Genomic DNA, 27,955 nt, shown 5'->3' with positions numbered 1-27,955 from the left:
GCGAGGCCGCGCAGGCGCACGGCGCGGCCGGGCGGGCCGGCTGGCTGGGAAGATGGCGGCGGGAGCCCTGGCCGCCGCCGCGGAGCGGGCCCAGGGTGTCCGGGGAGCGCGGGCCAGGGCCGGGGCCGGGCCATGAGCGCGCCACCCTCGCGTCCCCGAGCCGCGGAGCCCGCCCGCGCCCCTCGCCATGGCGCGGCTCGCGGACTACTTCGTGCTGGTGGCGTTCGGGCCGCACCCGCGCGGTGAGTGCCGGGCCCGCGGCCGATGGCTGACGGCGGAGGGCCGGAGCCTGGGGACCGAGAAGGGTCAGCCGGGGCGGCGGGACAGGTGCGCCGAGGCAGTCTCGGGGACATGCGAGGCGGGCGGGCCGCGGCCGTCGCGCCAGCGCGAGGGTCGTCTGGGGCACCTGCCAGGCTGGGGACCGGGGTCAGGGAGGAGCGGCCGCCCTGAGGAGAGCAGGGCAGTGCGACATGGCGAGTCGAACCTGCCCACCGCACTCAGGGCAGAACCGGGTCAGGCAGAGCTTTGGCGTGGGCCGGGGAGGTGGGAGGGCCCTCGGCTCGGCCTCCCCTCTCCCAGTTGGGTGGGATGGGCCCTCTCTGCCTTGGCCGACCGCCGGGTGGCTCTGCCTCCAGGAGCACGGATCCTTCGCTTGCGAGCCCCTCCTCTGACCCCCAGTGCCTCTGGTCTGAAGCCTCCGCCCCGCCCGTGTGGGATGTCTCAGGTCAGGGAGGCTTGGTGGGATGCAGAAGAGGGCTGGGATTTAAGGAGTACTTCATGGAGAGGTGGTGTTTGAGCCGTAACTGGGAGAACTTCAGGAGGCGATGTGAGGAGGAGAGAGAGAAGAGCATTCCTGGCAGAAGGCCTGCGGTCCTCATGTCTGCAAGCCAAGCCCTGGGTGGGGGATCGTTGTGGTGACTGGTGCCGATGTCCAGGAGGTCCATGCCTAGGGTCACTGCCTGTGTCTGAGAGCCCTTCAGCCCGAGGGGGTAGGAGAAAACGGAGCCTGACAATGACATCAGCAACAGCCATGGAGACAGTGGCTTGGGGAGTGCGCTCCGTGTGCCAGGCCCTGCACAGCCCTTTGTGTGTGCGTGATCTCATTTCTTCCTCCGAGCAGCCCACCAAGGTTTCCTTGCTCTTCCCTTCATTCATAAGGGGAGTCAGGCGAGAGGCTGATCGCCTGGTCTGAGCCCCCACAGAGGCTAACCCAGAATGAAGCTGTGGGCTCAAATCCCAACGAGGGGACGGTGCATGTCATCAGGGGAGGCTTGTGTAGTCAGTGGGGCTTACCCTTGAGACTGAAGGTGGGGTTGAGCCCCCCAATCTGTGCTGCTTCTCATCAGCCCAGTTGCCAGTGTCATCACCCAGGACCCAGACTTTTCTCTGCTTCTTGCTGAGACTACCTGCTGGACCCCGCACACTCCAGACCTTCCTCAGTGCTCTTTTAGTCTTCGCTCCTCTTCTCTGCTCCTGTCTGTCCAAGGATCCATCCCCTGACACCCTCAGTCGTGAGCGTGTCTTCCTTCAGAGAGGGAGTTTTTGCAGGCAAGAACCAGTTGTCTTCATCTCCCAGTCTGCACGCGTCAGGCTCGCTGTCAGTGTTGTACAGGCCCACAGGGAGAGAACTGTCTGTTCCGAGGTGCATGTGGGGGGCAGTGAGGAGGCCATGCCAGCTGGAGCACAGGGGTGCATGGGATCCAGGGAAACAAAGCTGGCCAAGGGGCTGCCCCAGTGTGAGGGGCCCTGGGCTGGGTGCCAGGGCAGGAGCTACATGAACAGAGTGGGCTTGGAAGCTGACAGTGCGGAGAGGGGTGTGTGAAGGGTCTGGGGAGGCAGCTACTGCGGACAGAGGCCAGGTGGTGGCAGGTGAATTAGGGAGGGGAGAGGTAGCATGACAAGCTGGCTGTGACACTCGGCACCCCTGGCACTGTGGTCTCTGATGAAGACAGGGGAGACAGCTGGAACCCATAATTCCTGCTCACCCTGAGTGTCAGGAAGGAGCGATTCCCAAGCTGTCCACTGCAGGAAGGGTGGGGGCCATAGAGCTACCTAACCACTGCCTTCCGTGCGGGAGCTGGTCAGTTGCTGGCTGGCCAACCAGCCTCAGGGCCTCTGTTGGCAGGACTGGTGCATCGCTGGGAAAAATCAGCCCACAGCCTGGGACCCTGGCTGTAGACCTGAGGGCAGAGTCAGGTGGTAGGAGTACTGCTGGGGGGAGGGGGGGGAGTCAGTGGTACCTGCTTTGCCACTTCGTAGCCCTTGACCTCACGCCAGTCTCCCAGCTCTCTGCACCTCGGTGTTTTCATCTGGAGTTGGAATGAGTCACATAGACCTCCCAGGCTTCCACGAGCATGAGGTAGACACAAGTGTGAAGTTCCAGGAAATGATGGATGCCTTATTAATGACGAGCAGCAGGTGTGTGCGCACCCATAGGCATTGGCACAGCGGGCACTTCTGCTGGAGGTATAGGAACCTGTGTGCTGGCAGGCCCAGGACATCAGGGCAGGGATGCAGGGTCTCCTGGGTTCAGTGGCGAGAATAGGAGTGGTGGATGTCTTGTCCTTGGCCTGGATCTAGACATCCCATTTGGAGTTGGTGGATGCAGGGCCTGGATGCAGGGGTCCCGCCTGAGGGAGCATCTGCTTTTATGGTTGCCACCTGGTGGATCTCTGTAAGCAGGAGGATGGGGAGGGGGCTGGACGGAACCCCTACTTTCAGAGTGCAGACCCCTCCCTTGGTGAGTCGGAGCTCCTTCACTGAGGACATGGGTTTAGCACCTGCACCCTGGGCCCAGCTCTGGGGACACTGTGGGGGCCAGACAGATGGTCCGTGCCCAGCTTCTGGCCTCGGAGGTCCCTGAGAGCGGTCAGCTGATCTCACACAGCGTGGCTAGCGCCAGGGTGTGTCTTTGGGAGCAGAAGACACTCTTGATCTGACCAGGCAGCTGGTCTACCAGGCAGGAGGGGCTGGACCCCTGCTGGTGGCCCTCTCCCTGCCCCCATCCCAGCATTTGAGAAGAAGACCTTCTGTCCCATGGTCTGGCCTCTTTCAGTCCTGGCTGTGCTGAGCGGGCCACATTCCTGGGCCCCGTCTACTCTCTCCACCCATGTTCCTGCCCTCTGGAGCAGGTTGGGGCTGTTTGGAATGGCCTCAGCTGATTTCCAGCCCCCACCCCGGGAGCCAGTCTGGTCTGCCTGGGGGGAGGTTGGGGAGGACCTCTGGAGAGCCTCAGCCCCTCGCACATCCTGTTGCTGTGGCCGGTGGGATGGCCTGTGTGTTGGGGTTGGGTGGGTGGAGCAGCAGGAAGGTCCCGTCCTTCCTTCACCCTCTTCCTATAGCTGAGCCAGTCCCACCCACCCGCATGTGCTGCGGTGTGTGGAGGGACGGGCGGGGCAGCAGAGGAGGCTGCCATCCTCCCTTGCCTCTGCTCACAGTGCATGCTGGCCTGGGCCGGGCCTCCAGGCGTCGGAGCCTGGCACTGGTGACGGCCACTGCCAGCGGATGACAGAACGCGTGCTCTCTGTTCTCTTGCCCTGTGTTCAGGCCTGCAGCCCCCACACGGCTGGCTGCGGGGACATGGTTGCAAGAGGAAGTGCTTGTCCCCATCTGTGTCTCAGGGGACTTTGGTGCCCTTCCTCTTAAGGCTCCCCGAAGAGTCCCGCCCCGGGACACATGATGGTGCTTGTTGGATTAGTTCTATCCCCGAGGCCTGAGGGGATGCCCTCCCTGCTATCCCGAGGTGCAGGAAGCTTGGTGGGGCAGGGAACTCAGCCACTGCAGGTCACCTCCATGGCCACAAGGGCTCAAGTGGGTGGGGGACACTGAGAGGCATGGCAAAGTAACCCCCCCCTCCCCCCCCCCCACCTCCTGTGCACGCCAGCAGCCAAGTTGGGGCCTGGCCCCTGATAGCACAAAGCTGAGGTGTGGGCTGGGTTGCAGGGAGGGTTGCGGAGAGAGCAGGGGTCAGGGCCTCTCCACGATGTGCCCTTCCAGGAAGGGCTTGCCTGTCCCGGAGCCCCCGGGGCTCCGAAAGCTGCCCTGTACTTCTGACCCAGGAACCTGTTTGCTTGTGGGGTGTGAGTGGGCCTGGGTGTGGGGGATGGTCGTGTAGCTGGCTGTATGTATTCAGCAAGCCCTAATTAGGCTGCGGTCTGTGCCAGGTACAGGTGTGGCCACGGACACAGGGACGCAGTTTCTTGCTTATGGAGCTCCCATCTGGCCCAGCCAGCAGGTGCATCAGGAATCACGGGGCGGTGTAGTGGAGGGAGGGAGGTCCTGGGGGTCCGACTCTTAGGCCCCAGGCTCAGGCAGGGAGCAGAGAGCTTCCTGGAGGAGGGGGCACTCTTTGGGCTGAGACCTGAAGGGCAAGTTTAGGGCCATGATGGTGCAAAGAAGGAGCTGGGGGTGGGGGGATGCTTGCTGGCATAGGCAGTTGGGACAGCTCAAGGAAAGCCTCCGGTTGGTTCTTCAGAGGGCGGAGCCCTGCAAGTGGGAGTTGATGTTTCACAGGATGAATGGGGTGGGGGTAGGGGGGGTGGACAATGGCCAGTTACATTGTCTGCTTCCCTGGGGGGCGAGGCTGCTGACAGCAGCCCTCCAAAGGCTGCCTGGCCTTGGGATGGAGGCTGTGGGGCAGAGGCTGCTGTCCCCATCTGCACACACCCCCTCTTCCTTCCTCCGCCCACTGCCTCGTGGCAAGAACTGGGTGAGCCCTGGGTGCCAGCCAGGCCTGGGCCCAGATGGTGATTTGGGACTGCGCACAAGTGAGCCCTTGGGGGAGTGGGTGGGGAGAGAAGCCGTGAGCTGGCGTGGACCTGTTGAGGGTGGCCCTTGGGAGTGGGCCTGGAGGGACCCCAAGGGGCTTTGTCTCAGTGGGCCACGTGTGTGTATGTGTGCTTTTGTGTGGGTAGGTATGGCCCAGCAGACACACCTGTCCCTCTTCCCTGCCTCCTGGTGTCTGCCGCTTCTCTTCAGAGTGTCAGGAGGGGGAGGGGAGCAGGAAACTGAGGTTTTGTGAGTCAGAGTCACGGCCCTCCATCGCCCCACCGCCACCTCCAGCCCAACAACCAGCCTGCTGCCGACCTCCTTGGCATGGCCTCTGTGATCTGGAGGGTGGGTGGTCTCCAGAGATCGTAGCCCAGCTCCTCTGCTGTCAAGGTCCTGGGGTCTGCTCATCACTGCCCAGGGGTCCAGGCTGGTGCCCAGGCCCCTGGCTCTGCCTGTAGCTCCTGTGCACATTCAGGGTGGACTGGGCTGGCTAGTCTGGGGCGGTGGGAGAGGGGGGGCTGCATCCATCAGGCCCTCGGAGGTGTGCGCCTTGGCTTTCAGGGCCTGGGGGCAGGCCCTCAGAGAAGCTTTGTGCGAGTGCCCTCTCCTTCCCTGTTTGCTCCCGCTCTTCTGCTAGTGTGGGCAGTAGTGTTAAAGCCGGTCTGTGCGGGGACCTGCATGTCACGTGTGGGACATGAAGGTAGGGAGGCTTCTGTCTTAGCCTGCTTTACCCTGCTGCTGCGCTGGGTGGAAGTTGGAGGTAGAACAGAGGCCTGTGTCCCTCCTCCACTGATCTGAGGTGAGTGGCCCCCTGACACGGCCCTCATCATGCCTCTTGGTTTGGTTCTCCAGGGGTGAACAAGAGGTAGGGGCCTCTGACCCCACCAGTGTAGACTTGAGCTGGGAGTTGTGCCCAGGGCATAGAGAGGGGGAAGCAGACCTGGGCCTCCTGCCCCCAGACCTCCTCCCTGGCCCAGGGCACCCAGGGCTGCACAGGCAGGGGATAGACCCCTGCAAGTTGCTAGATCCCCAGCACTCAGGAGGGCCCTCCGTTAGTGGGTGTCCTGAGACCTGGTCTCCATCCTTCCTGCCACCCCTCTCTGGGTCCTGTGCTGGGCCTGTCCGTCTCAGAGGCAGTGGTGTGAGTGGCAGTTCAGGCCTGGGTATCCTCTCCTCCGGCTCAGACAACAGGTGTGAGATCCCTGTGCCTCTTGAGTGGGCCCAGAGCTGGCAGTGAGGTGGGTGCCCACTGTCATCATGGTGCTCACTACCTAGCAGGTTGGGGGGGGGGGCGGCAGTCCTGGGGACCAGGTGTCGAAGCTGGTGGTTGGCTGTGGAACCGTCCAGAGCTGCTCTCCCCTCGATGGAGGGCTGACCTGCTGGTGGGCGGCTGGGGGTATCGACGTGTTGGGAAGGGGCTTCTGTGCCTGGCCTGGCCCAGCCCACGGCTTTCAGGACTCCACATCCCATGCCAGGGGGTTCTCTCCGTGCACTCTGGTAGCCCTGGCATCTGTGGCCGCCTGGGGGTCCTCCCCTCATAAGATATTTTTAGGGAAATGATAGGTCTGGGAGTGGAGGCTGGTCTGATGCCAGATGAAAGCCAGGGTAGTAGGATGTGTCCATCCGAGACCCTCGAGGCCCCCGACTTGGTGGGCGTGCAGGAGGTGGTGGGTGCCCTGACTGCCTGCTCCTGTCCTCAGGGAGTGGGGAAGGCCAGGGCCAGATCCTGCAGCGCTTCCCAGAGAAGGACTGGGAAGACAACCCGTTCCCCCAGGGCATCGAGCTGGTGAGTCGGGGGTGTTGAGATGGGGGTGGGCAGGCCGGCACTGGTTTTCCCCGGGACTGTGAGGAGCCTGCGCAGGGCCCAGCCCCTGCCACGCATAAGGGGACATCTGAGCTGCTGCGGGGGGAGGAGGGTGGAGGTCCTGGGCTTGGCTGGCAGGGTACGTGGTGCCCACGTTGTGTCATGTCGTCCTTCCCTCGTGATGGCAGAGACCACGTCCTGCGTCACAAGGTTCTCTGTGCACGCGGGGAGACCAGGGGCCGTGACTTCCTTCTGTGGGGAAGGGCGAGGTGACCCTCACTGAGGTGAGCTCACTGGTGACCCCTACCCACCCTTCCCTGCAGTTTTGCCAGCCCAGTGGGTGGCAGCTGTGTCCTGAGAGGAACCCACCAACCTTCTTTGTTGCTGTCCTCACCGACATCAACTCTGAGCGGCACTACTGCGCCTGCCTGACCTTCTGGGAGCCAGCGGAGCCCACACAGGTCATCTTGGGGGCTCTGGGGTACAGCCGCAAGGGGTTCCGGCTGTGGCCACCACCCTCTGCCTCTGTCCAAGGCTGTGTCTCCCTGTGTGTGGCAGGTCCTGGGGCCTCAACCCCACGGGAGCCGGAGTTCCCAGAGGACTGGTCCCGTCTGAGTCACTTGTGTCCTCCCCCTGCCTCCCCCGGGCTCCTGGGACCTGCCTGAGAGCTGGGCAAACGGGGCTTCTGTCCACAGGAAGTGGTGTGCACAGAGGACACCACCGAGAGGGAGGAGGAGGCGGACGAGGGTGGCCCGGTGCAACTCTCCCCTGTGACGCCTGGCCCACCTGGCCAGCTGTTCGCACCAAAGACACTGGTGCTGGTATCTCGACTGGACCACGCGGAGGTGTTCAGGGTGAGGCGAGCACCCGGGGCTCGAGGCCGGACACGGGGTGCCCCCGCCGGATGTGCCGCCATTCTCCAATCTGTGGTCCTTGCAGAACAGCCTGGGTCTCATTTACACCATCCACGTGGAGGGCCTGAACGTGGGCCTGGAGAACGTGATCGGGAACCTGCTCACATGCATCATCCCCCTGGCTGGGGGCTCGCAGGTGGGTCTTGGGGGCAGCTGCTGTCCACCCAGAGCAATGGCCCTTCAGGTGTCCCAGGCCACGAGCATGCGGCCTGTAGGCACTTGGAGTCCTTGGGCACTTGGGCTCAGCATGGACACTGTCCTGCGTCTTGGTGCTGCCGTCACCTGTCGTCCCTTCTCGGCCCTGCCAGCTCGCCTGTGTGTCCCGTGTCTTGCCTGGCTCCCCACCTGGCATCTGTCAGTTTCTGTGTCCTCTTGCTCCTTGGGTGTGCCTGTCTCCGGATGTCCGCTTATCTCTCTGCTCCCTGGTCAGTATCCCCACGTGTGGGTGCGTCTAACTGTGTTTCTCTGCCTGTCTGTCCTGTGCAGCTGGACTCTGTTGAGGATGGAGTGGTATGGATTCTTTGTTTCTTCTGCCCACCCAGGCCCCACCCTGCCCCAGGTCAGAGGCCCTGAGTTTTCTCTGCAGCACTGCTCAGGCCGCCGGGCCAGGCGCGGCCTTTCCCTCGTGTTATGCCGCCTGTCCTGGCCAGTCTCACCTCAGCCCATGGAGCTCCGGGCTGACACGGGTCTGGTCGGAGCAGCTGAGTACTGGCCCCTCTCTTTCCACAGAGAACCATCTCTTTGGGGGCTGGTGACCGGCAGGTTATCCAGACCCCGCTCGCCGACTCGCTGCCCATCAGCCGCTGCAGCGTGGCCCTGCTCTTCCGCCAGCTGGGTGAGCCCGGGCGTCCCCAGCCTGCACAGCCCTCCCTGTCCTCTCCCTGGGGGCTGGCAGTCAGAGGTGGGGTTCTTACAGCGCCGGCCCTCCACGCCTGTGTTTTCTCTCCAGGCATCACCAACGTGCTGTCTTTGTTCTGCGCCGCACTCACCGAGCACAAGGTGCTCTTCCTGTCCCGGAGCTACCAGCGCCTCTCGGACGCCTGCCGGGGGCTCCTGGCGCTGCTGTTCCCCCTCAGATACAGGTGCCTCCGCTGCCGCCTCGCCCCCTCCCCGGCCCCACCCCCTGGGCCCCCTGGGCTGAGCCCTGGTCTGTTGCAGCTTCACCTACGTGCCCATCCTGCCGGCACAGCTCTTGGAGGTGCTCAGCACACCCACCCCCTTCATCATCGGGGTCAACGCGGCCTTCCAGGCAGAGACCCAAGAGCTGGTGAGGCCTGTGGCTTGTGCCTGCCTCTCCGTTCCCGGCCCTGCTGACTGGCTACGGGCCCCTGACCGCTCGCTTGCTCCCTTTGGTCCCCAGCTGGATGTGATCGTCGCTGATCTCGATGGAGGGACGGTGACTGTCCCCGAGTGTGTGCACATTCCACCCCTGCCGGAGCCCCTGCAGAGCCAGACACACAGTGTGCTGAGCATGGTGAGGCGGGACCGGTGGCTTCGGGGAAGCTGAGGTGGGGTCGCTTGGCAGTAAGGGGACCGCAGAGCCCGGGGCTGGTGTGCAGCGGACCCCGCTCCCGTCTGCTGCTGCAGGTCCTGGACCCGGAGCTGGAGCTGGCAGACCTCGCCTTCCCACCGCCCTCAGCCAACGCTTCTTCCCTGAAGATGCAGGTGGGGGTCACTGCGGATCCAGTGCGGGGGGGGCCCACGCTAAGCCTGCAGCCTCTCCTCAGGTCTGCTGCCACCGATGGCCAGCGGGCAGGGCCAACCAAGCACCCTGTGCAGCCACCCCTTCTGGGCCAGTGGCAGGGGGCCGCTGGCGGGGGCTGTGTGTGTGTGAGTCCTCGAGGGGCCTGTGCGGGAGTGGCTGTCGACACTGGGTCTTAGAGGAGTCGCCGTGGCTTTGTGTGAAGGAAGGGTGGAGGGGCAGGAGGGGGCAGAGGTGCCTGGGAGGCCTGGGCACGGCGTGGATAGGCGTGTTTGGTGCGCAGAGGTGGAACCTGGGGTGGGTGGAGGGCTGCCGCATGCTGGGGCTGGGGTGGGCCTGCGGCCTAGAGCTCACCCGCACTCACCTGCGCCCCAGGACAAGGAACTGCGTGCCGTCTTTCTGCGGCTCTTTGCTCAGCTCCTGCAGGGCTATCGTTGGTGTCTGCACATGGTCCGCATCCACCCGGAGCCTGTCATCCGCTTTCATAAGGTGGGCCACGGGAGGGGGAGGGGCGGAGGCAGGCAGGAAGTCAGTGCTGAGGGACTGACCCCCTGGTGTGCCCCTAGGCAGCCTTCCTGGGCCAGCGAGGGCTGGTGGAGGATGACTTCCTGATGAAGGTGCTGGAGGGCATGGCCTTTGCAGGCTTCGTGTCGGAGCGTGGGGTCCCTTACCGTCCTACGGACCTGTTTGATGAGGTGTGCCCCTGCCCCTGTGGGAGGAGCTCCCACCACCAGCTCCCTGCCTTGCCCGGCCTTCCTGACCCTGCCTCCTCCCCCAGCTGGTGGCTCATGAGGTGGCACGGATGCGGGCAGATGAGAACCACCCCCAGCGCGTCCTGCGTCACGTCAAAGAACTGGCGGAGCAGCTTTACAAGAATGTACGGCGGGTGGCATGGGGCGGGTGGGGTGGTGGACCAGCCTAGCTAGGTCATCGCGCCTCCTGGCGTCAGGCCGCCTGCCCACACCTGCCTGTGTCCCCCCCCAGGAGAACCCATATCCCGCCGTGGCTATGCACAAGGTACAGAAGCCGGGGGAGGCCAGCCACCTGCGGCGGGCACCCCGCCCCTTCCCCCGGCTGGATGAAGGCGTGGTGCAGTGGATTGTGGACCAGGCCACAGCCAAGATGCAGGGCGCACCCCCGGCCGTGAAGGCTGAAAGGAGGACCACTGTGCCCTCGGGGCCTCCCATGAGTGCGTAATGGGGAGGGGGCCCCTCGCGTGGCCCAGGGTGGGCACGAGGGCAGAGGTGAATGCAGCTTCTGCTCCCCAGCCGCCATACTGGAGCGGAGCAGCGGGCTCCACGGCAACAGCGCACGGCGGCTGGAGGTGGTTCGAAACTGCATCTCCTACGTGTTCGAGGGGAAGATGCTGGAGGCCAAGAAGGTGAGGACGGCTGGGGGCGCGGAGCCCCGGCGGAGAGCGCTGAGCCTGGGTCAGTCCACCTGCTGGCAGCTGGCAGGGGCTGGGCGGGCAGAAGGGGAGGAGGGGCAGGGGGACACCGGGTCTCAGGCTCCTTCCTTAGTGCAGCTGGACAGAGCCTGCCGAGGCAGCTCGCAAGACGGACCTTTCATCTCTTAGACGTCAGAACACGCGAGAGGTTTCTGCTGCTAGGTTCCTTCATCCTTCGTGAAAAGAGTGCAGGCCCACACAAGGCGTTTTTTGTTTTGCTTTTTTTTTTTAATTGGTAAAAACTGCCCTCTGTGGTGTTTGTGAACACCTTGGGTTTCATGACAGCCAGTTTTAATGTGTCTTTTGTTCACCCCTCCTGTGAGGGGCCTACAGGGTCCCTAGCTGTTCTACGAAGAAAAATAATAAGGGGTGCCGGGGTGGCTCAGTTGGGATCGAGTCCTGCCTTGGTCTCTGTGCTGACAGCATGGAGCCTGCTTGGGGTGCTCTCTCTCTCTCCTCCTCCGCCTCTCCCCCTCTCCGCCTCTCCCCCTCTCCCTCCCTCCCTCCCTCTCTCTCCCTCTCCCCTTCCCTCTCCCTCTCCCCCTCTCCCTCTCTCTCTCTCTCCCTCTTCCCCTCTCTATCTCCCTCTCTCTCAAAAATAAACTTAAAAAAAAAATAATTAGAGAACAAGAATGTGACCCTTTGTGGCCTGCCTCGTGCTGAGCCGGCCACCAGCTCTGCATTAGGCTTGTGCTATTTGGACACTGAGGCCTGGCCGACAGAGGGGCCACAGATGTGGCAGCCGGTGCGTGCTGGAGCTCAGGGCCAAGGGGCCTCCTTGGCACATCTGTACACTGGCTTGTGAACACGTGGTGTCTCCATCTTCATGGGCTTTTGTGTGTGTGGAGGGCTGGGTCTGCTTGACGTGTTAGTCTCTACTGGGCAGGGAACTCCCGGAGTCTGGACACACCTGACCTGGACAGCTTCCAGAGCTCCTCTGTGCTTAGAGCCTGGGCTCTGGCCCTCCAGGTGCCCACTGCCCTCCCCTCCCGGACTCTGTGCCCTGTGCCTCCCCCCCCCTTCCTCCAGGGCACAATTGGACGTGTGCCCTCATCGGCTCGTGCCCCCAACCCCCATGCTCCCGTGTCCCCAGCTACTTCCAGCTGTGCTGAGGGCTCTGAAAGGGCGCGCGGCCCGCCGCTGCCTCACCCAGGAGCTGCACCTGCACGTGCAACAGAACCGGGCAGTCCTGGACCACCAGCAGTTTGACTTCGTTGTCCGAATGATGAACTGCTGCCTGCAGGTGAGGCCGGGCCTCCCCCCTGCTGGCCATATGGCCGTAAGGGTCAGGCCAGGCAGGGCTCCCCATTCTACCTGTAAGGATACCTCTCTTGGCAACGTTGACAGCTGGGGAGATCCTGGTCTGCGGTGGGGATGGCAGCTGGGGGAGAGAACTATTATTGGAGGGGGTCTCCTGCCCCGAGCCCCTGGGCAGCCTCTGGGGAGCCGGTGCAGACGGACCGGGGACAGTGGTAGGAGTTGCTGCTCGGGCGGAAGTGCCAGTCGGGGCACAGTAGGTGTTGGGGGGTGGTTCCAGCGGGCTCACGGCTCTTGCAGGACTGTACCTCCCTGGACGAGCACGGCATCGCGGCCGCCCTGCTGCCCCTGGTCACGGCCTTCTGCCGGGTGAGTGCCGGGGCAGCCCCGGGGGTCCTTCCGCTGCCCCTCCTGCTGTGCCTGATGTCCCCCGCCCGGCCCCTGCAGAAGCTGAGCCCGGGAGTGACCCAGTTCGCATACAGCTGCGTGCAGGAGCACGTGGTGTGGAGCACACCGCAGTTCTGGGAGGCCATGTTCTACGGGGACGTGCAGACCCACATCCGGGCCCTCTACCTGGAGCCCGCCGAGGACCGAGACCACCTGCAGGTGCGCGGGGACCCCTGGGCCTGGGGCGTGAGGGCCAGCCCGGCCTGGTCCTGGCTCACCTGCGGGTGCCGCGGCAGGGTGGGGAGCTGTCTGCACGGGAGGACGAGCGCTCTGCCCTGGACGTGGCATCTGAGCAGCGGCGCCTGTGGCCGACCCTGAGCCGCGAGAAGCAGCAGGAGCTGGTGCAGAAGGAGGAGAGCACGGTGTTCAGCCAGGCCATCCACTACGCCAACCGCATGAGCTACCTGCTGCTGCCCCTGGACAGCAGCAAGAGCCGCCTGCTGCGGGAGCGCGCGGGGCTGGGCGACCTGGAGAGTGCCAGCAACAGCCTGGTCACCAACAGGTGCGGCCGGGGCTCCGCGGGCCTTGCGGGGGGGGGGGGGGGGGGGCTCGGTGGGGTGGGCCTGTGCCCACCTCGCCCCCTCCCTGGCCTAGCATGGCGGGCAGCGTGGCGGAGAGCTACGACACAGAAAGCGGCTTTGAGGACGCGGAGACCTGCGACGTGGCCGGGGCCGTGGTCCGCTTCATCAACCGCTTTGTGGACAAGGTCTGCACAGAGAGTGGGGTCACCAGCGACCACCTCAAGGGGCTGCATGTCATGGTGCCAGGTATGGGGGGTCTGGGTGTGGGAACACTCCCCTCAGCCGAGCAGACGTGGGGGCCCAGGGCGTGAAAACCGCTCTCTCCCAGACATCGTCCAGATGCACATTGAGACCCTGGAGGCCGTGCACCGCGAGAGCAAGAGGCTGCCCCCCATCCAGAAGGTGAGTGGGGGCCGGGCAGGGCTGCGGCACCAGGGCCTGGGCCGTGTCCTGAGGCGCCACCCTTGTCCCTGAGCAGCCCAAACTGCTGCGGCCACGCCTGCTGCCCGGCGAGGAGTGTGTGCTGGACGGCCTGCGTGTCTACCTGCTGCCAGATGGGCGTGAGGAGGGTGCGGGGGGCAGCGGGGGAGGCCCCGCTCTGCTCCCGGCCGAGGGCGCCGTCTTCCTCACCACGTACCGGGTCATCTTCACGGGGATGCCCACCGACCCCCTGGGTGAGCCTTTGGACGCTCTGTCTGTCCCCGGCCTCCCTTCCCCGCCCGGGGCCCGGGGGTGAGTGAACAGGACTTCTCCTGCCTCTCTCCTTCCCGTTCTCAGGGGTGCAGGGTCCCTGCGCAAGATAGGCCATTGCCCCTCTCCCACCTGCCCGGGGCCCCCCCATGGTTCTGGTACCCCAAGACTCTGTGATCCCCTCCCCCTGACTGCCCGGCCTGTGAGAAGTCGGGGAACAGGTGGTGGTCCGCTCCTTCCCGGTGGCCGCGCTGACCAAGGAGAAGCGCATCAGCGTGCAGACCCCTGTGGACCAGCTCCTGCAGGACGGGCTGCAGCTGCGTTCCTGCACATTCCAGGTGCGGGGGTACTGGGGAGGGGCAGGGCCCCCGGCTCGTGGCTCTCACTGTGTGGCGGGCAGCTAAGCCCTCAGGCTCGTCCCTAGGAGCTGCCGTTGAGCGGGACGTCTCCTGCGGCGCTTGTGGTTTCTGTGTCCATGCGCAAGTTGCTGTGCTTTGGCTCGGGGCCGTCTGCCTGTGTGACGTGCTGGCCTTTGGGGCTCTTCTGTTTGTTTTGCGGGGCCCTGACCCTCGAGTCTGCGTCTGGCACGGGCGCTGTGTGCCCCGCACCACTGAAACCTAAGCAAATGACCATCACGCGTGGCGAAGGACCAGGCTCCTCAGCCTCGCGGCCGCAGACACCATAAAAAGCGGCCCCTGCGCATCCTGCTGTCCCTCAGGAGGATGCCCCTGCCAGGCTTCCGGGCGTGCACGGCTTCCCGGGGAGGCCGCCCGGACCTCTGAGGGCCTTTGTCTGTTGCAGCTGCTAAAGATGGCCTTCGACGAGGAGGTGGGGTCCGACAGCGCCGAGCTCTTCCGCAAGCAGCTGCACAAGCTGCGGTACCCGCCGGACATCAGGGGCACCTTTGCCTTCACCCTGGGCTCTGCCCACACGCCGGGCCGGCCGCCCCGCGCCACCAAGGACAAGGGCCCTTCCCTCAGGTGTGGAGCTGGGCCCCAAGGCCGGGGCACCCGCCCCTCCCAGAAGCACCGTGGGCATGTCCCCTTGTCCCTTCCGTTCACCTCTGCTGACCCCTGTGCCCGCCCGCCCCCAGAACCCTGTCCCGGAACCTCGTGAAGAATGCCAAGAGGACCATCGGACGGCAGTACGTCACTCGGAAGAAGTACAACCCCCCGAGCTGGGAGCAGCGGGGCCAGCCACCTCCTGACGACCAGGAGGACGAGATCTCAGGTGGCAGCACGGGAAGCCCCAGGTGGTCTGGGCGAAGACCCCCTCCCACCCCCACGCGGAGGGCTGGGGCCTGGGCGGTCTGTGGGTGACTTCCCCCGTGTGCCTGGCCTGCCCCAGTGTCGGAGGAGCTGGAGCCCAGCACGCTGACCCCTTCCTCGGCCCTGAAGCCCTCGGACCGCATGACCATGAGCAGCCTGGTGGAGCGGGCGTGCTGCCGGGACTACCAGCGTCTGGGGCTGGGCACGCTGAGCAGTAGCCTGAGCCGAGCCAAGTCCGAGCCCTTCCGGATCTCCCCGGTCAACCGCATGTACGCCATCTGCCGCAGGTGAGCACGCGCTGTGCAGCCACGCCGTGGCTCCTGTCCAGAAGAGGCACGTGGAGGCGGAAGGCAGAGGGCGCGGGCAGGGGTGGCCCCTAGGAGGCCGTGGGACTGGGGGCCCCTGGCGGAGCATCCAGGGCTGGCCTGCCACCCTCACAAGCCTGACTCCTCGCAGCTACCCGGGGCTGCTGATCGTCCCCCAGAGCGTCCAGGACAACGCCCTGCAGCGAGTCTCCCGCTGCTACCGCCAGAACCGGTTCCCCGTGGTGTGCTGGCGCAGCGGGCGCTCCAAGGCCGTGCTGCTGCGCTCCGGGGGCCTGCACGGCAAGGGTGTCGTTGGCCTGTTCAAGGCCCAGAACGCGCCCTCTCCAGGTATCCACTCCTCCGCTGTGCGTGCCCCCGCTATGCGTGCATGCGTGCGTACGTGTGCGTGCCTGCGTGCGGCTGGGCCCTCCACCCCGCCCCGCCCTGCCTGGCTCCAGCTCCTCCTCCTCCTCCTCCCCCCGCAGGCCAGTCCCAGGCGGACTCGGGCAGCTTAGAACAGGAGAAGTACCTGCAGGCCGTGGTCAGCTCCATGCCCCGCTACGCAGACGCGTCAGGGCGCAATACCCTCAGCGGCTTCTCCTCCACCCACGTGGGCAGCCACGGTGAGGGGTGCCTGAAGGTGGGAGGGCTTCCGGGAGATTTTGTGGTGGCACTGATGAAAGGTGGGCCGGCCAGGGAGGCAGAGTGTTTGGGGCGTGGGGTCAGGTGACTGTCCTGACCCTACTCGGACCGCTCCTCTCTCCTCCTGCCTTGGCCGAGCTCCGTGTCTTTCCTGCCCATGGCCTGCCTCCAGGGTCTCCAGGTCACGGGACACCGCGCTTGAAACCCCCATCTGGTCCCTCCTCCTCATTTGTCCTGTCCACCCACCCCCCCTTCCCCCCCCCCGTCCCCGTCACCGTCACTGTGGCTGATCCCTTTGTCCTGTCCCTCCCTGCGGTCCCGCGACCCCCTCCCGCCCCACCCCCCCGCTGTCACTCTGGCCCACCCTTTGTCAAAGCTGTCTGACTGCTTTATACCTTTCTTATCTGTCCTGGCTCCTCGAGCCTTGTCTGCTAGTCTCCCTGTCCCTGTCCCTGTCCCTGTCCCGACCATAGGCACCCTCAACATCCGCCCCCTGGACTCACTGCCTCCCGGTGGATCCAGGCCTTAGGACCCGGCCTGCCCTTTGTCCTGTGTGGCAGGGTCTTGCTGTCACAGTGCGCAGCAGAGGCACCAGGCCTGGGAGGTTGGGGCACAGGCTCGGGGACCACCAGTGGACCCTGCCTCTCACCATTGGGCATCGGGGCACCGGTGTGGGGTGGCCCCAGAGATGCTCAGTGATGCAAGAGCACGTGCTGCTGCTCATGGGGTCTGTGGCCCCTGGAGAGGGCTGGTCTGACCTCCTGGGGACAGGCGGGGACCTTGCTGGGGAGGTGAGTCATGTTTGTGTTGGGTTCTAGAAGAGGCTTTCAGATGGGAGAGCACACTGATGGGGGCCTGGAGGGCACGTGGCCCCCATTCTGTAAGGGGAGGAGGGTGTGTCAGAGCAGAGGCGATCTTGTCCTCCAGGGCCCTTGCTCCACGGCAGTCACTTCGGTATCCCGCTTGCCCCTTAGCTGACCCCATCTGCCTCTCCCTGACCCCATCCTCCCCCTCATCTCCCCCACCCCCTCCAGCCCATCACCCTTGTCTGACCTGACCTTCCCCCTTTTCTCCTATCCCGTCTCCTCCATGTGCCCCCATCCTCTGCTGCCCCTGTCTCCTTGCCCCGACTGATCCCATGAGCCCATCTCCCCCGTCCTTCTGCCTGGATCCCTACGGATGCCGTGGCCCGGTCTGCCTCACCCTCTCGGTCTGGCTGATAGACACTGGGGCTCCTTGAGGGTTAGTCCTTGGACCCAGGACTCCAGCCATCACTGTCCAGACCAGGCTGAGTGTCTGTGTTTGGGGCCTGGCCCTGGATCCGTGAGGCTCCCTGTGCTGGCCTGGCCCTCAGCAGATGTGCTGATGGTGTCCACCTGGGAGGCCTGGTTGCCATGCCTGGTTGGATGCCACACCTGGAGCCGTCCTGGCTGTCGTGTGTTGAGAGGTGGTGGATGACACACGTGCGGGTCACTTGTTGGCACGCCTGCCTAACTCCCCCCCCCCATCCCTATTCTCGTGCTCCTCTGCATTCTTTGCTGTTGCCCCAACTCCAGATGCACTGGGGTGCACGGGTGGGTTTTAGGGGCTGGTGGCACCACCCGTGGGTGGAACCTTCTGGAAGTGTACACATCCTGCTGATTCTTCCTGCTGTGCCCACTCCACGGGGCCTCACAGTGGCCCTCCCACCCCTTCCTGTGGCAAGAGGGTCTCCAGAACACACGAGGGCCTTCGCCTCTCCCTGTCGAGGCCTGAGGAGGGTCCCCGCGCAGCATCGCTCTGCACAGCACTGCCTTTGTCATCTGAGCACCATCCTCTGTCCCTGTGTGGTCTTGGCTCCCACTACAGGGTGTTTTGCCCTCCAGCGACGTCTGTTGTGACCACTTGCTGGGCCCTGGGGCCAAGCGGGCCTGGAACAGGGGTGGCCAGGGTGCCCTTGTGGTCACTTACAGGGAGGGTCAGCCTTGGTGTCCACCGTTCTCCAGGGGCAGTCCTTGCCCCTCTCTTGTTTCTGTGCTGGGAACTTTTCTCTCTGTAGCTGAAGTGCTTTTTGGTTTTCTAAACACAAAAGTCCTTCATCAGGTAGGTTTTATGGTTTCACGGTTGTCCTGCCTTCTGCCTTCTCCAGCCGTTGTGAGTAGCACCCACAGGTGGCACCCTCCCCCCGATTCTTTGTCCCCAGTGCCTGTGTCTTCCCCTAATGTTGCCTGGGTATCTTTGTCCCCAAAGCCCACTGGTGCTGCCTTCTGGTGTCCCCCTGAGTTCAGAGAATGGGTCCTCTCCCTCATTGCTCAGGGGCGTGCAGAGCCTCAGCTGTCTGTGGGCTCCAGTCCAGGCTGTGTCCGTGTCACGAGGGACACCCTGCGTCCTTCCTGCGAGCGCCATTCCTCCTGCCTGTGGTGTGGCAGCTGGTGTCATGCTTGTCTGTGGCGACTGCCATGGTGGGTACGGATGGTGCCCGGCTGTCCTCAGCGGAGGTGGGTCGGCCTGGAATGGGGCAGGGAGCAGGCTTTGGGGCCCAGGGCACCGTGGAGCTTCCTCATCTGGGCTCCCTGTGCCCCCTGGCCGGGCCATCCCAGCCTATAAGCCTGGGGCCTGGCTCTCGGGCAGGTGGCACTACTGAGCATGCGCCGCCCCTGGGGCTCAGGCCTGCCTCTGTCCTTGGATGAACTGGCCCCCATGGCTCTGGGCTGGGAGCTCCGAGGCTCCAGGCCTCCTCTCTAGGCTGGGCTTTATGGGCTCCTCCTGCTGGTGTGTGTTGTGAGCAGCTCTGGCCAGTGCCTGTGGGGGCCGAGGGTACAGGGATGGGCTGTGGACGAGCCACTGGAAGGAGAGCCCAGGGATCCCACCTCTCTTCTGATCCTACCTGCCACCGGGCCCTCTGCTCCCTGGCCTGTCCCTGAGGGCCAAGAGAGTTCAGAGGACCTTGGCATCGGCCCTCGCTATCTCTGGGGCCCTCGGGGGTCTTGGTGGGAACCCAGCCCTCTAGCTGGTCCCTTCAGACCACAGGCCCTTCATGCTGGGCACACCCTCGGGCCTGGGGTCAGGCCTGAGCCTTTTCTCTGCTGTGCCCCCAGTGCCCAGCCCCAGAGCCAGGGTCACCACGCTGTCCAACCCCATGGCGGCCTCGGCCTCCAGACGGACCACTCCCCGAGGTACCGTACTGGCCACACAGGCTGGCTCCCCCACACCTGGCACTGATGACCCCCGTGTGACTGAGCAGTCGTGGGCACTAACGTCCCCCCACATCTGGCACTAACAGCCCCTGTGACCGATCAGCATAACCCAGCCCTCCTCAGCCCAGGGCACTAACAGCCTGAGGCCCCGAGTCCCACCCCAGCACTTGACCCTAACACAAACACAGGTCCATCTGGGGTCCCGTCGGCCTCCCCTGCCGTGCCTGGGGAGCTCAGCCTCAGGTTAAGTGGTGCTCCAGGCCCACTCAGGCACTCATCTGGTTTCTTTGCACAGGTAAATGGGGCAGCGTCCGGGCCAGTGGGCGCAGCGGCGGGCTCGGCGTTGATGTGGGCTCCCGGCTGGCAGGCAGAGACATGCTGACCCCTCCCCAGGCTAATGGGGCCCCCCCTGACCCAGGCTTTCTGCGGCCTCAGCGTGCAGCCCTCTACATCATTGGGGACAAAGCCCAGCTCAAGGTGACCGGGGTGGAGGCACAGGGCCAGGCAGGGGCACAGGGCCCCGGGCGCATCTCACCATAGCTGGCCTTCTTCAGGGCGTGCGGCCAGATCCCTTGCAGCAGTGGGAGCTGGTGCCCATCGAGGTGTTTGAGGCACGGCAGGTGAAGGCCAGCTTCAAAAAGCTGCTGAAGGCATGTGTCCCCGGCTGCCCTGCCGCCGAGCCCGGCCCTGCCTCCTTCCTACGCTCGCTGGAGGACTCGGAGTGGTTGACCCAGGTCTGTGAGCCCTGCCCCCGCTGTGGCCGGGGTCGGGGGGGTGGGGGTGGCGTGGGGGTGCCTGTTCATCCAGAGCCAAGGGCAGATGGGGTTTGGCTTGCTCTTCTGACGGTGTTGGGCCCTGGGAGAGGGTGATGGACGCGTCCCACCGGGGTGGTGGTGCTGTCTGCTGGAGGGAGGCCACGGGGGGCTGGGCACCTCCAGGACAGGGAGTGTCTCTCAGGCCTGCGCGTGGGCCTCGGGAGGTGCTGAGGGGCCGCCCGTCCGTGTAGATCCACAAGCTGCTGCAGGTCTCGGTGCTGGTGGTGGAGCTCCTCGACTCGGGCTCCTCCGTCCTGGTGAGCCTGGAGGACGGCTGGGACATCACCACCCAGGTGCGTGCTGGGAGCCGGGGCCAGCCGGGACCAGGTCCCCCGGACGGACGCCCTCCTGACAGGCCGGTGCCGGCAGGTGGTGTCTCTGGTGCAGCTGCTGTCAGATCCCTTCTACCGCACCCTGGAGGGCTTCCGCCTGCTGGTGGAGAAGGAGTGGCTGTCGTTCGGCCATCGCTTCAGCCACCGCGGGGCCCACACCCTGGCTGGGCAGAGCAGCGGCCTCACGCCCGTCTTCCTGCAGTTCCTGGACTGCGTGCACCAGGTAAGCAGGTGGCCGTGTGTGGGCGCCACGCCTGCCGGCCCCTGGCGCCTGAGCCCTGACCCATCGCCTCAACGCAGGTCTACCTGCAGTTCCCCATGGAGTTCGAGTTCAGCCCCTTCTACCTCAAGTTCCTTGGCTACCACCACGCGTCCCGCCGCTTCAGGACCTTTCTGCTCGATTCGGACTACGAGCGCATCGAGCTGGGTATGGGGCAGGGCTGGGCCTCGGGGTGCGGCTGGGCGGCTGGGCGGCTGGGGCTGGCCTGGTGGGCGGCCGGGGCTCAGCGCTGCCCCTGCAGGGCTGCTGTACGAGGAGAAGGGAGAGCGCAGGGGCCAGCAGGCGTGCAGGTCCGTGTGGGAGTACGTGGACCGGCTGAGCAAGAGGACGCCTGTGTTCTACAACTACATGTACGCGCCCGAGGACACAGAGGTGAGCCGGCGTCTGGTCGGGGCGGGTGGGCGCCTTCTAGCCCAGCTCCTCACGCCGGACCCACCCCCAGGTCCTGCGGCCCTACAGCAACGTGTCCAACCTGAAGGTGTGGGACTTCTACACCGAGGAGACGCTGGCCGAGGGCCCACCCTATGACTGGGAGCTGGCCCAGGGGCCCCCTGAGCCCCCAGAAGAAGAGCGGCCCGATGGGGGAGCTCCCCAGAGCAGGCGTCGTGTGGTGTGGCCCTGCTACGACAGCCGCCCCCGAGCCCAGCCAGATGCCATCTCGCGCCTCCTGGAGGTGTGTGCAGCCCCCTGCCCTCCCCCCACCCCACACTGGGTCGTGTTTGCAGGCACTGATGTCCAGTGGCCATGGTCCGGGACTCCTGGGTCTCAGGGCACAGCTTCTTGGCTCTGGGCCCAGGCGCTGTCCCTGATCACCTGTGCAGTCGACCCTCAGGGACCACGGGTTTTCCCAGGGACCGTTCCTGCCCTCCCTCAGACGGCTGCGCCTGTTCCCTGGGTGCACCTGGCTGTTGGCCACACCCAGGCCCAGCCTGCCCCACGCGCCCCAGTGCGAGCAGCTCTTTTGGCTTGTCTCTGGCCCTGTGGGCCTGGAAGCTTGGGGTTGACGTTTAGGGTCTCTCTCGCCTTCCCTCTGCTGTTCTCTGCTGTTGGGCCTCAGGAGTCAGGATCCCCCCAGGGCAGAGGCGCCCTGGGAGAGGGAAGAGAGCCCTGTGAGATAGGCTGTGGGGCTGTGGGTGTGAGGCCTGAGGTGTGACAGTGGGTGGCATCCAGCTGCCAGAGTGCTCCGCGGCGGGCCTCACACCCAGGACACAGGATCTGCATTCCGTTCCCGTCCACTGGCTGTGTAGCTCTGGGCAGGGGGGGTGGGAGGGTTACCTAAGCACTTTGGAGCTGGTTTCATTCTGGGAAGAGGATGTCGACTCCTGGCCGTCGGGGAGACGGTGAGGTGTGAACAAAGTAACGTATGTCAGTCCAGCACCCGGCCTGGCCTAAAGGCACCTGTCACCTGGGGTTTGTGGGAACACAGGGTCATGGTTTAGTGGACAGAGGCGACCCACAAGCACAGAGAGCAGAAGAGACCCTCTTTATCTCTGGCGACACTCGTGGTCTTGGAACCTGATGCGAATCGTGCTTAGCTTCCTTACAACCAGCGTCGTGTGGCCTGTCATCGTCTATACTTTTAATTTTGACTGGTCTGTGTCTTTATGTTTAAGCTCAGTGTCTTGTACTCAGCGTGCGGTGTTATTTTTATCCAATCTGACAGTTTATTGAAATTTTTAGTATCTTTACACAGCTATTGACATGGTTGGGTTGAGGCCTAACTTCTTCTTTTTTTTTTTTTAAGTAATCTCCACACCTGATGTGGGGCTTGAACTCCTGCTGTTTTTTCCCTCGTAACAATTGATCATTTTACAGTATTCGGCCACCTCCTGTGCTCCGCTTTTGAGCTGTACCTCCCTGTGTTCGTTTTCGTGGCCGTCAGCGTCCGCAGGTACAGTCTGTCTTGGGTTGGCTGTGCCGCCTTCTACACGGGACATACAGGAGTGCCGCCCGCTCACCCCCTTCTGTCCTCACGTGTTTTTCTTTTACATATGATGGAAGCACATGGTGCATACTGTGTTTTATGTAGTCAGCCTTGTTTTGAAAAAAACTAGAAGATGAGGAAAAAGCCTTCTGTATTTGCTATTTCCAGTGTCGATCTGACGTGGTTTCATTTCTCTTCAGCCCAAAGAACTTCGGGCATCTCTGGTGACGCGGGTCTGCCGGTGATAGTTCCCTCAACTTCTCTTTACCTGGAAATGTCTGTGTTGTGTCTCTGTTTTGAAAGTTTCCAATGTACTTTATTTCTGCAGTCACGCCGTATTTCAACAGGTGCGCAGTGCTTTTACTTGGCATCGTTTACAGGTTGGTTCTGCAACAATCCAGTATCCCGCCAGCTGGGACAGTTACTGATCCCTCCACTCCTGTGGTTCCGTCCCTCTCTATCTGGTTGCCATATGCACCCGCACGGCAGAGCGGCTGCACTAGCTGACGCCGAATTACCACGTTTGCCATGGAGCCAGCTGTCCGTTTCTGCTGGCTCTGCCTTGCCATTGTCTGCCGGACGCTTTGACCTTGGAGACAACTTAGTGCGCTTTTGGCCAAAGAAGGGAGAGAGACATCAAGAAGCTGAGGCCAGATCTGCGGCAAGTGGCAGCCCAGCCTGGCAGAGAGCTCGGAGAAGCGAAATGGGTTTTGGCTCTGGGCCTGTTGTGTCCTTATTTTTTTATGAGGTTTTCTTTATTTATCTCTACGTCCAGCACGGGCCTCAAACTCACAACCCCCAGATCGAGCTGGAAGCCCCTCATTTGGGGTTTTTCTGTTCATCCTGCTTGGAGCTCTTTCAGCTTTTTAGATCTGTGTGGGATGATAGTTTTCATCAAATTTAATGCATTTTAGGCTATTCTTTTTTTTTTTTTTTTTAATGTTTATTTTTGAGAGAGAGGGAGAGACAGAGACAGTGTGAGCAGGGGAGGGTCAGACAGAGAGGGAGACACAGAATCCGAAGCAGGTTCCAGGCTCCGAGCTGTTAGCACAGAGCCCAACGCGGGGCTCGAACCCATGAACTGCAGAGATCATGACCTGAGCCAAAGTCGGACGCCTCAGCCACCCAGGCGCCTCAAGACTATTATTTCTTTAAAAAGTTTTGTCTGCACCATGTCTCCCTCCTTTCCTCTGGGACTTGATTGTCCCATTGGCCCCTGAAGCTGTGTTTTGTTTTTTCCCTCTGATTTTTTTTGTCTTTGCTATTCATTTTGGATGATTTCCACAACCCTACCTTCAAGTTCACTGCTCTTTTCTAACATTTAGTATCTACTTACGTTTAATATTCACCTAATGAATTTTTCATTTTAGATATTTTCAGCCCCAGAATTTCTATTTGCTTCTTTTTTTAAATATAGTTTCTAGTCCCTGTAGAGATTCTCGTCTGCTCAACCATTGTGTGCATCTTTTACTATACACCTTAAACATATTTATAACAACTGTTTTGAATTTCTTACGTGGTAATTCCAGTACCTGTTTCTTTTCTGGGTCTGTTTCTTTCAACTTTTCACCTAACTATGGACCTCATTTTCCTGCCTTTTTGTCTAATAATTTTTGTTGTAAATTTTTTGTAATTGGGGATTCTGCATTGTTGAGGATCGGGATTATGTGGTCTTCCTTTAGCGCGTCTTGAGTTTTATTCTTGCACTCAGTTAATGAACTTGTGGGTCACTTAGATCTTTTTTTCAAGGGTTGTTCTTCGGCTTTATTAGGGCAGTTCTAGAGAAGCTTTCCTCCTAGAGTTAGAGGAGGCCGACTCAGACATGGCCTCTCCAGGGTTTCAGTTAAAGGTTTGGGATCTTCAGCGAGGGTATCCACTCTGGCTGTTGGGAATCCCCGGCATCTTCCTGCAGGTTGTGTAACCTCCAGAGTTTGGATGTAGCTCACAGCTTCCTATAGCTGCTCTCTGCCAGGCCTTGTGACATCTTGCCTGGCACCTGACAGTTTACTTTTGCCAAAGGCTCCAGGAGGCCTCTGGATTTCTAGGGTTCCTGCTCTGTGTGTCACTCCTTCCCCTCTCACATGCCACCCTGTAGACCCATGTGTGTCAGCATCCCCAAGCCCCACATCTCTGCCTCCTTAGCTCAGGACGCAGTGCTCTGCTTGGGCTCCACCTCCCGGTATTCTGGCCAGGCAAAGAGCTAGAAGATTATAGGGCTCCCTGGTGTGGTCCCATCCCAGGCTTTCAGTGCTACACTGCTGACTGTCCAACATCTGTAAACAACTTCCTGTTCTTGTCCAGTTCTGTAGCTGCTCATGGCAGGAGGATTAGCCAAGGACTGAGTCACTGTGTCGTGGCTGAAAATGTTGTCACCTGGCAATGACATTCTTGCTCTTTTGAAGAGAACATAGCTTTTTTTTTTTTCTGGCTGGTTTTGGGATTTTCTTTTTGCTTTTTAGCCATTTTTCTCTAATATCCAGGAGTGTGTGTGTGTGCAGCTTATCTTGTTTGGGGTTTGTAGCGCTTGATTATGTTGCTTGTTGCCTCTTGCTAGTTTTGCAGAAATAGCTTTTGTTGTCTCCAAATAATTGTTTTAATTTTTATTTTTTTTAAATGTTTATTTTTGAGAGAGAGATTGATTGGCGGGGGGGGGGGGGGGGGGGGGGGCGGGGGGAGGGTTGGATCCCAAGCAGGCTCCACACTGTCAGCACACAGCCCGACGCGGGGCTCGAACTCACGGACCGCGAGATCATGACCCGAGCTGAAGTCGGACGCTCAACCGACTGAGCCACCCAGGCGCCCCCAGTCTGGATATTTTCTTCTGAATAATTTTAGTTCTCCAACTCTCCCCCAGGAGCTACAGCGGCTGGAGACAGAGCTGGGGCGACCCCCTGAACGCTGGAAGGACACCTGGGACCGGGTGAAGGCTGCACAGCGCCTGGAAGGCCGGCCAGATGGACGTGTGAGTGGGCGTGGGTGGCCAGGGTGAGCTTGCTGTCAGGAGGAGTGGAGGCCACCAGCCCTGACACAGGCCCTCTTCCTGCCCCCAGGGCACCCCCAGCTCCCTGCTGGTGTCCAGCGTGCCCCACCACCGCCGCTCGCTAGGTGTGTACCTGCAGGAGGGGCCTGTGGGCTCCACTCTGAGCCTCAGCCTGGACAGCGACCAGAGCAGCGGCTCAACAGCATCCGGCTCCCGGCAGGCCGCCCGCCGTAGCACCAGCACCTTGTACAGCCAGTTCCAGACAGCTGAGAGTGAGAACAGGTGTGAGCACACCTCCCACCTCCCGCATCAGCGTGGGGTCCTCTGTGCTGGGGGCTCTGGGTGCTGGACAGCTCTCAGATTGGGGGTGGGTGCCCCTGGGGAACTTTAGCCCTTTCTTAGGTGGATCGGGGGGGGGGGGGGGGGCGCGTAACAGTGGCCGAGCACAAGCTGACAGTTGCTAGGGAAAAGTGGGAGGGCTTAGAAGGGGTTTGGGCCATAGAACCAGTCAGTGAGCACAGCTGAGCCATGGTGGCTGCAGAGGAGCAGAGGGGCAGCAGGCTCTGGGGTACCTGTGAGGGCAGGCAAGGTACCGGGCGAGGTTGGGGCCTGGCAGACCACATCGTACTTTCCAGGCCTGGAGAGGGGGCCCTGTTGCTACAGTTACCTCCCCAGACCTGCCTGCTACATGTGGGGCTGCTGCTCTGAGGTCCTGATGCGGGACCCTCTCTGGTGTCGGTCATGCCAGAGGTGAGGGGTGGGGGGCTGCTTTTCCATCTCCTTACTAGGAACAAACCCAAGGCTGCTTCGTGGCCTTCCTGGCCAGTCCAGCCTTGGGGCTCTTTGGGGGCAGGAGCCTTGGTCTTGCTTCCGGGGCTGGTCTGGTTCGAGGGTTGGGGTGGGAACTGCTAGGGTCTGGGCTTGTCCAGGCCCTGACGGCCAGCCAGTCCCTGGTTCTGCTGTGAATTCAGGTCCTACGAGGGTACCCTGTACAAGAAGGGGGCCTTCATGAAGCCCTGGAAGGCCCGCTGGTTCGTTCTGGACAAGACCAAGCACCAGGTGAGTGGTCGGTGGGCTGGAGCGGGGCGGAAAGAGGTTAGCAGTGCGGGAGAGGGAGGGGCTGTGCCCTGACTTCCTGCTCTCAGCTCCGCTACTATGACCACCGTGTGGATACGGAGTGCAAGGGTGTCATCGATCTGGCCGAAGTGGAAGCAGTGGCTCCTGGCACTCCTACCATGGGGGCCCCCAAGACCGTGGACGAGAAAGCCTTCTTTGACGTGAGCTGTGGCCAGGGCCCAGGGATGGCGGGGGGCGGGGTGCTCTGTGGGGGTGGGACTGTGGAGTCAGCAACCCGCCATCCCCAGGTGAAGACGACGCGTCGCGTTTACAACTTCTGTGCCCAGGACGTGCCCTCAGCCCAGCAGTGGGTGGACCAGATCCAGAGCTGCCTGTCAGATGCCTGAGCCCAGCTCTGCCCCGGCTGCTCTGCGTCCAGTCGTTAGAGACCACTAGGGGTGGGCAGGGCCCCCCGGCCATGTTTACAGCCCCCACCCTCGACAGTATTGAGGTCCCGCCCCCAAACTTATGTGTACAGTCCCTGCCAGCTCCCGCCCCCTGCCCGCCCCCGCCCACCTGGCCAGCTCTAACTTATTTTGGAGTTATGGGTGAGCACCGGCCAGGAGGCGGCCATGGTACAGCCCTTGCGGCGGGCCTGTAAATAGACCGCTCCTGCCCAGCCCCCCCGCCCGTCAGCGTGCTGGTCCCAGCTGGCCAACCGCAGGCACCCTGTTCCTAGAACCAGAGTCTATAAAGAGAGAACTAACAACACCACATGCCTGTGTGTCCTCGCCCTGCCCAGAGCACCGCCACCCACTCGGTCCAGGACCCAGGGCCACTGTGTGGGGGCCGAGTTCTGCTGCTAGGGAATCCATGGCCCTGGGGGTGGAGGCAGCTTCATCAGGGCCTAGCTTGGTGCCCAGTCACCCTCAGGGGTGGCCTTGGGGCTGGCACAGCCCAAAAGAAAGACACCTCCCCCGTCCCCACCCAAGCAGCCCTCAGACAGAAGGTGGCCATCTGGAGGTGTGACGTGAGGAGGGCAGTAGTTCACTAAGGGGAGCTGGTATCGGCCATTTGTGTGGCCCCCAGAAGGCTGTCCGGAGAGCAGAGAGAGTCAGAATGGCTGGAGGATGGGTGGCTGAGATTTGTTTGTTCCCTGATCAGATGAGAGTGGATGGGAGGGAATCTGGGAGGGAGATGCTAAGGAGTGGGGGGCTCCTTATGTTTCGGGGGTGGGGGCTCTGGGAAGTTTGCTCCAGATGCCTGCCCACCCCCTTCCCTGCACCCTGGCCTCTGTCCGGGGCATGATGGGTGCCACTGTGATCACTCTCCTCCTTCCCCACACAAATGTGAGTCCCACCGGGACCAGAGCCCTACCTGTACCAGGTGCCTGTCAGGTGGGGTGTGTGGGATCGGGGTGTAGGTGTCACATAAGCCAAGAACATTCCACAGTGGTCTGGGACGGTGGTGAGTCAGATTCCCAGCCAGAGGGGCTGGTGGTGTGGAGGGGCCTGACAGGTGGTAGGTAGCACCTGTAAGGTGGGAGGTGAGCAGGTGTGGACACAGGCACAGGAAGGACCCACTGGTGGTATCAGGTGAGTTGTGAGGAGAGCCCCCAGGTTCTC

General features: G+C 62.6%; 1 protein-coding gene across 6 annotated transcripts; it reads left to right on the top strand.

Moving 5' to 3' along the window:
- Window positions 1-23: 23 nt before the first annotated feature.
- On the top strand, window positions 24-27,101 carry SBF1 (SET binding factor 1). 6 transcript variants are annotated; one of them, XM_027070354.2, is made up of 42 exons: window positions 57-242; window positions 636-724; window positions 6,471-6,556; window positions 6,898-7,035; window positions 7,270-7,428; window positions 7,514-7,624; window positions 8,218-8,323; window positions 8,438-8,570; window positions 8,647-8,755; window positions 8,849-8,962; window positions 9,076-9,153; window positions 9,566-9,679; window positions 9,757-9,885; window positions 9,969-10,067; window positions 10,175-10,379; window positions 10,459-10,571; window positions 11,731-11,880; window positions 12,195-12,263; window positions 12,342-12,500; window positions 12,578-12,843; window positions 12,936-13,108; window positions 13,191-13,264; window positions 13,341-13,536; window positions 13,763-13,890; window positions 14,354-14,532; window positions 14,646-14,782; window positions 14,900-15,107; window positions 15,277-15,473; window positions 15,611-15,748; window positions 18,845-18,922; window positions 19,239-19,420; window positions 19,498-19,677; window positions 19,950-20,051; window positions 20,128-20,313; window positions 20,391-20,517; window positions 20,612-20,742; window positions 20,813-21,043; window positions 25,149-25,256; window positions 25,345-25,556; window positions 26,246-26,333; window positions 26,420-26,551; window positions 26,639-27,101. In XM_027070354.2, exons 1-42 carry the CDS (start codon window positions 133-135, stop codon window positions 26,735-26,737), a joined length of 5,823 nt encoding a protein of 1,940 aa, XP_026926155.1. In that variant the 5' UTR covers window positions 57-132; the 3' UTR covers window positions 26,738-27,101. The 6 variants fall into 6 exon arrangements, with proteins under 6 accessions (XP_026926157.1, XP_026926158.1, XP_026926155.1 ...); XM_027070356.2 differs by lacking the exon at window positions 636-724 and having other exon boundaries at window positions 24-242; XM_053199592.1 differs by lacking the exon at window positions 57-242 and having other exon boundaries at window positions 364-724.
- Window positions 27,102-27,955: the final 854 nt, after the last annotated feature.

The sequence above is a fragment of the Acinonyx jubatus genome, chromosome B4 (genome assembly GCF_027475565.1).
Source record: "Acinonyx jubatus isolate Ajub_Pintada_27869175 chromosome B4, VMU_Ajub_asm_v1.0, whole genome shotgun sequence".
Taxonomy (NCBI): domain Eukaryota; kingdom Metazoa; phylum Chordata; class Mammalia; order Carnivora; family Felidae; genus Acinonyx; species Acinonyx jubatus.
The sequence above is the reverse complement of the archived record's forward strand: the minus strand, read 5'-3'. Positions and strand labels throughout refer to the sequence as shown.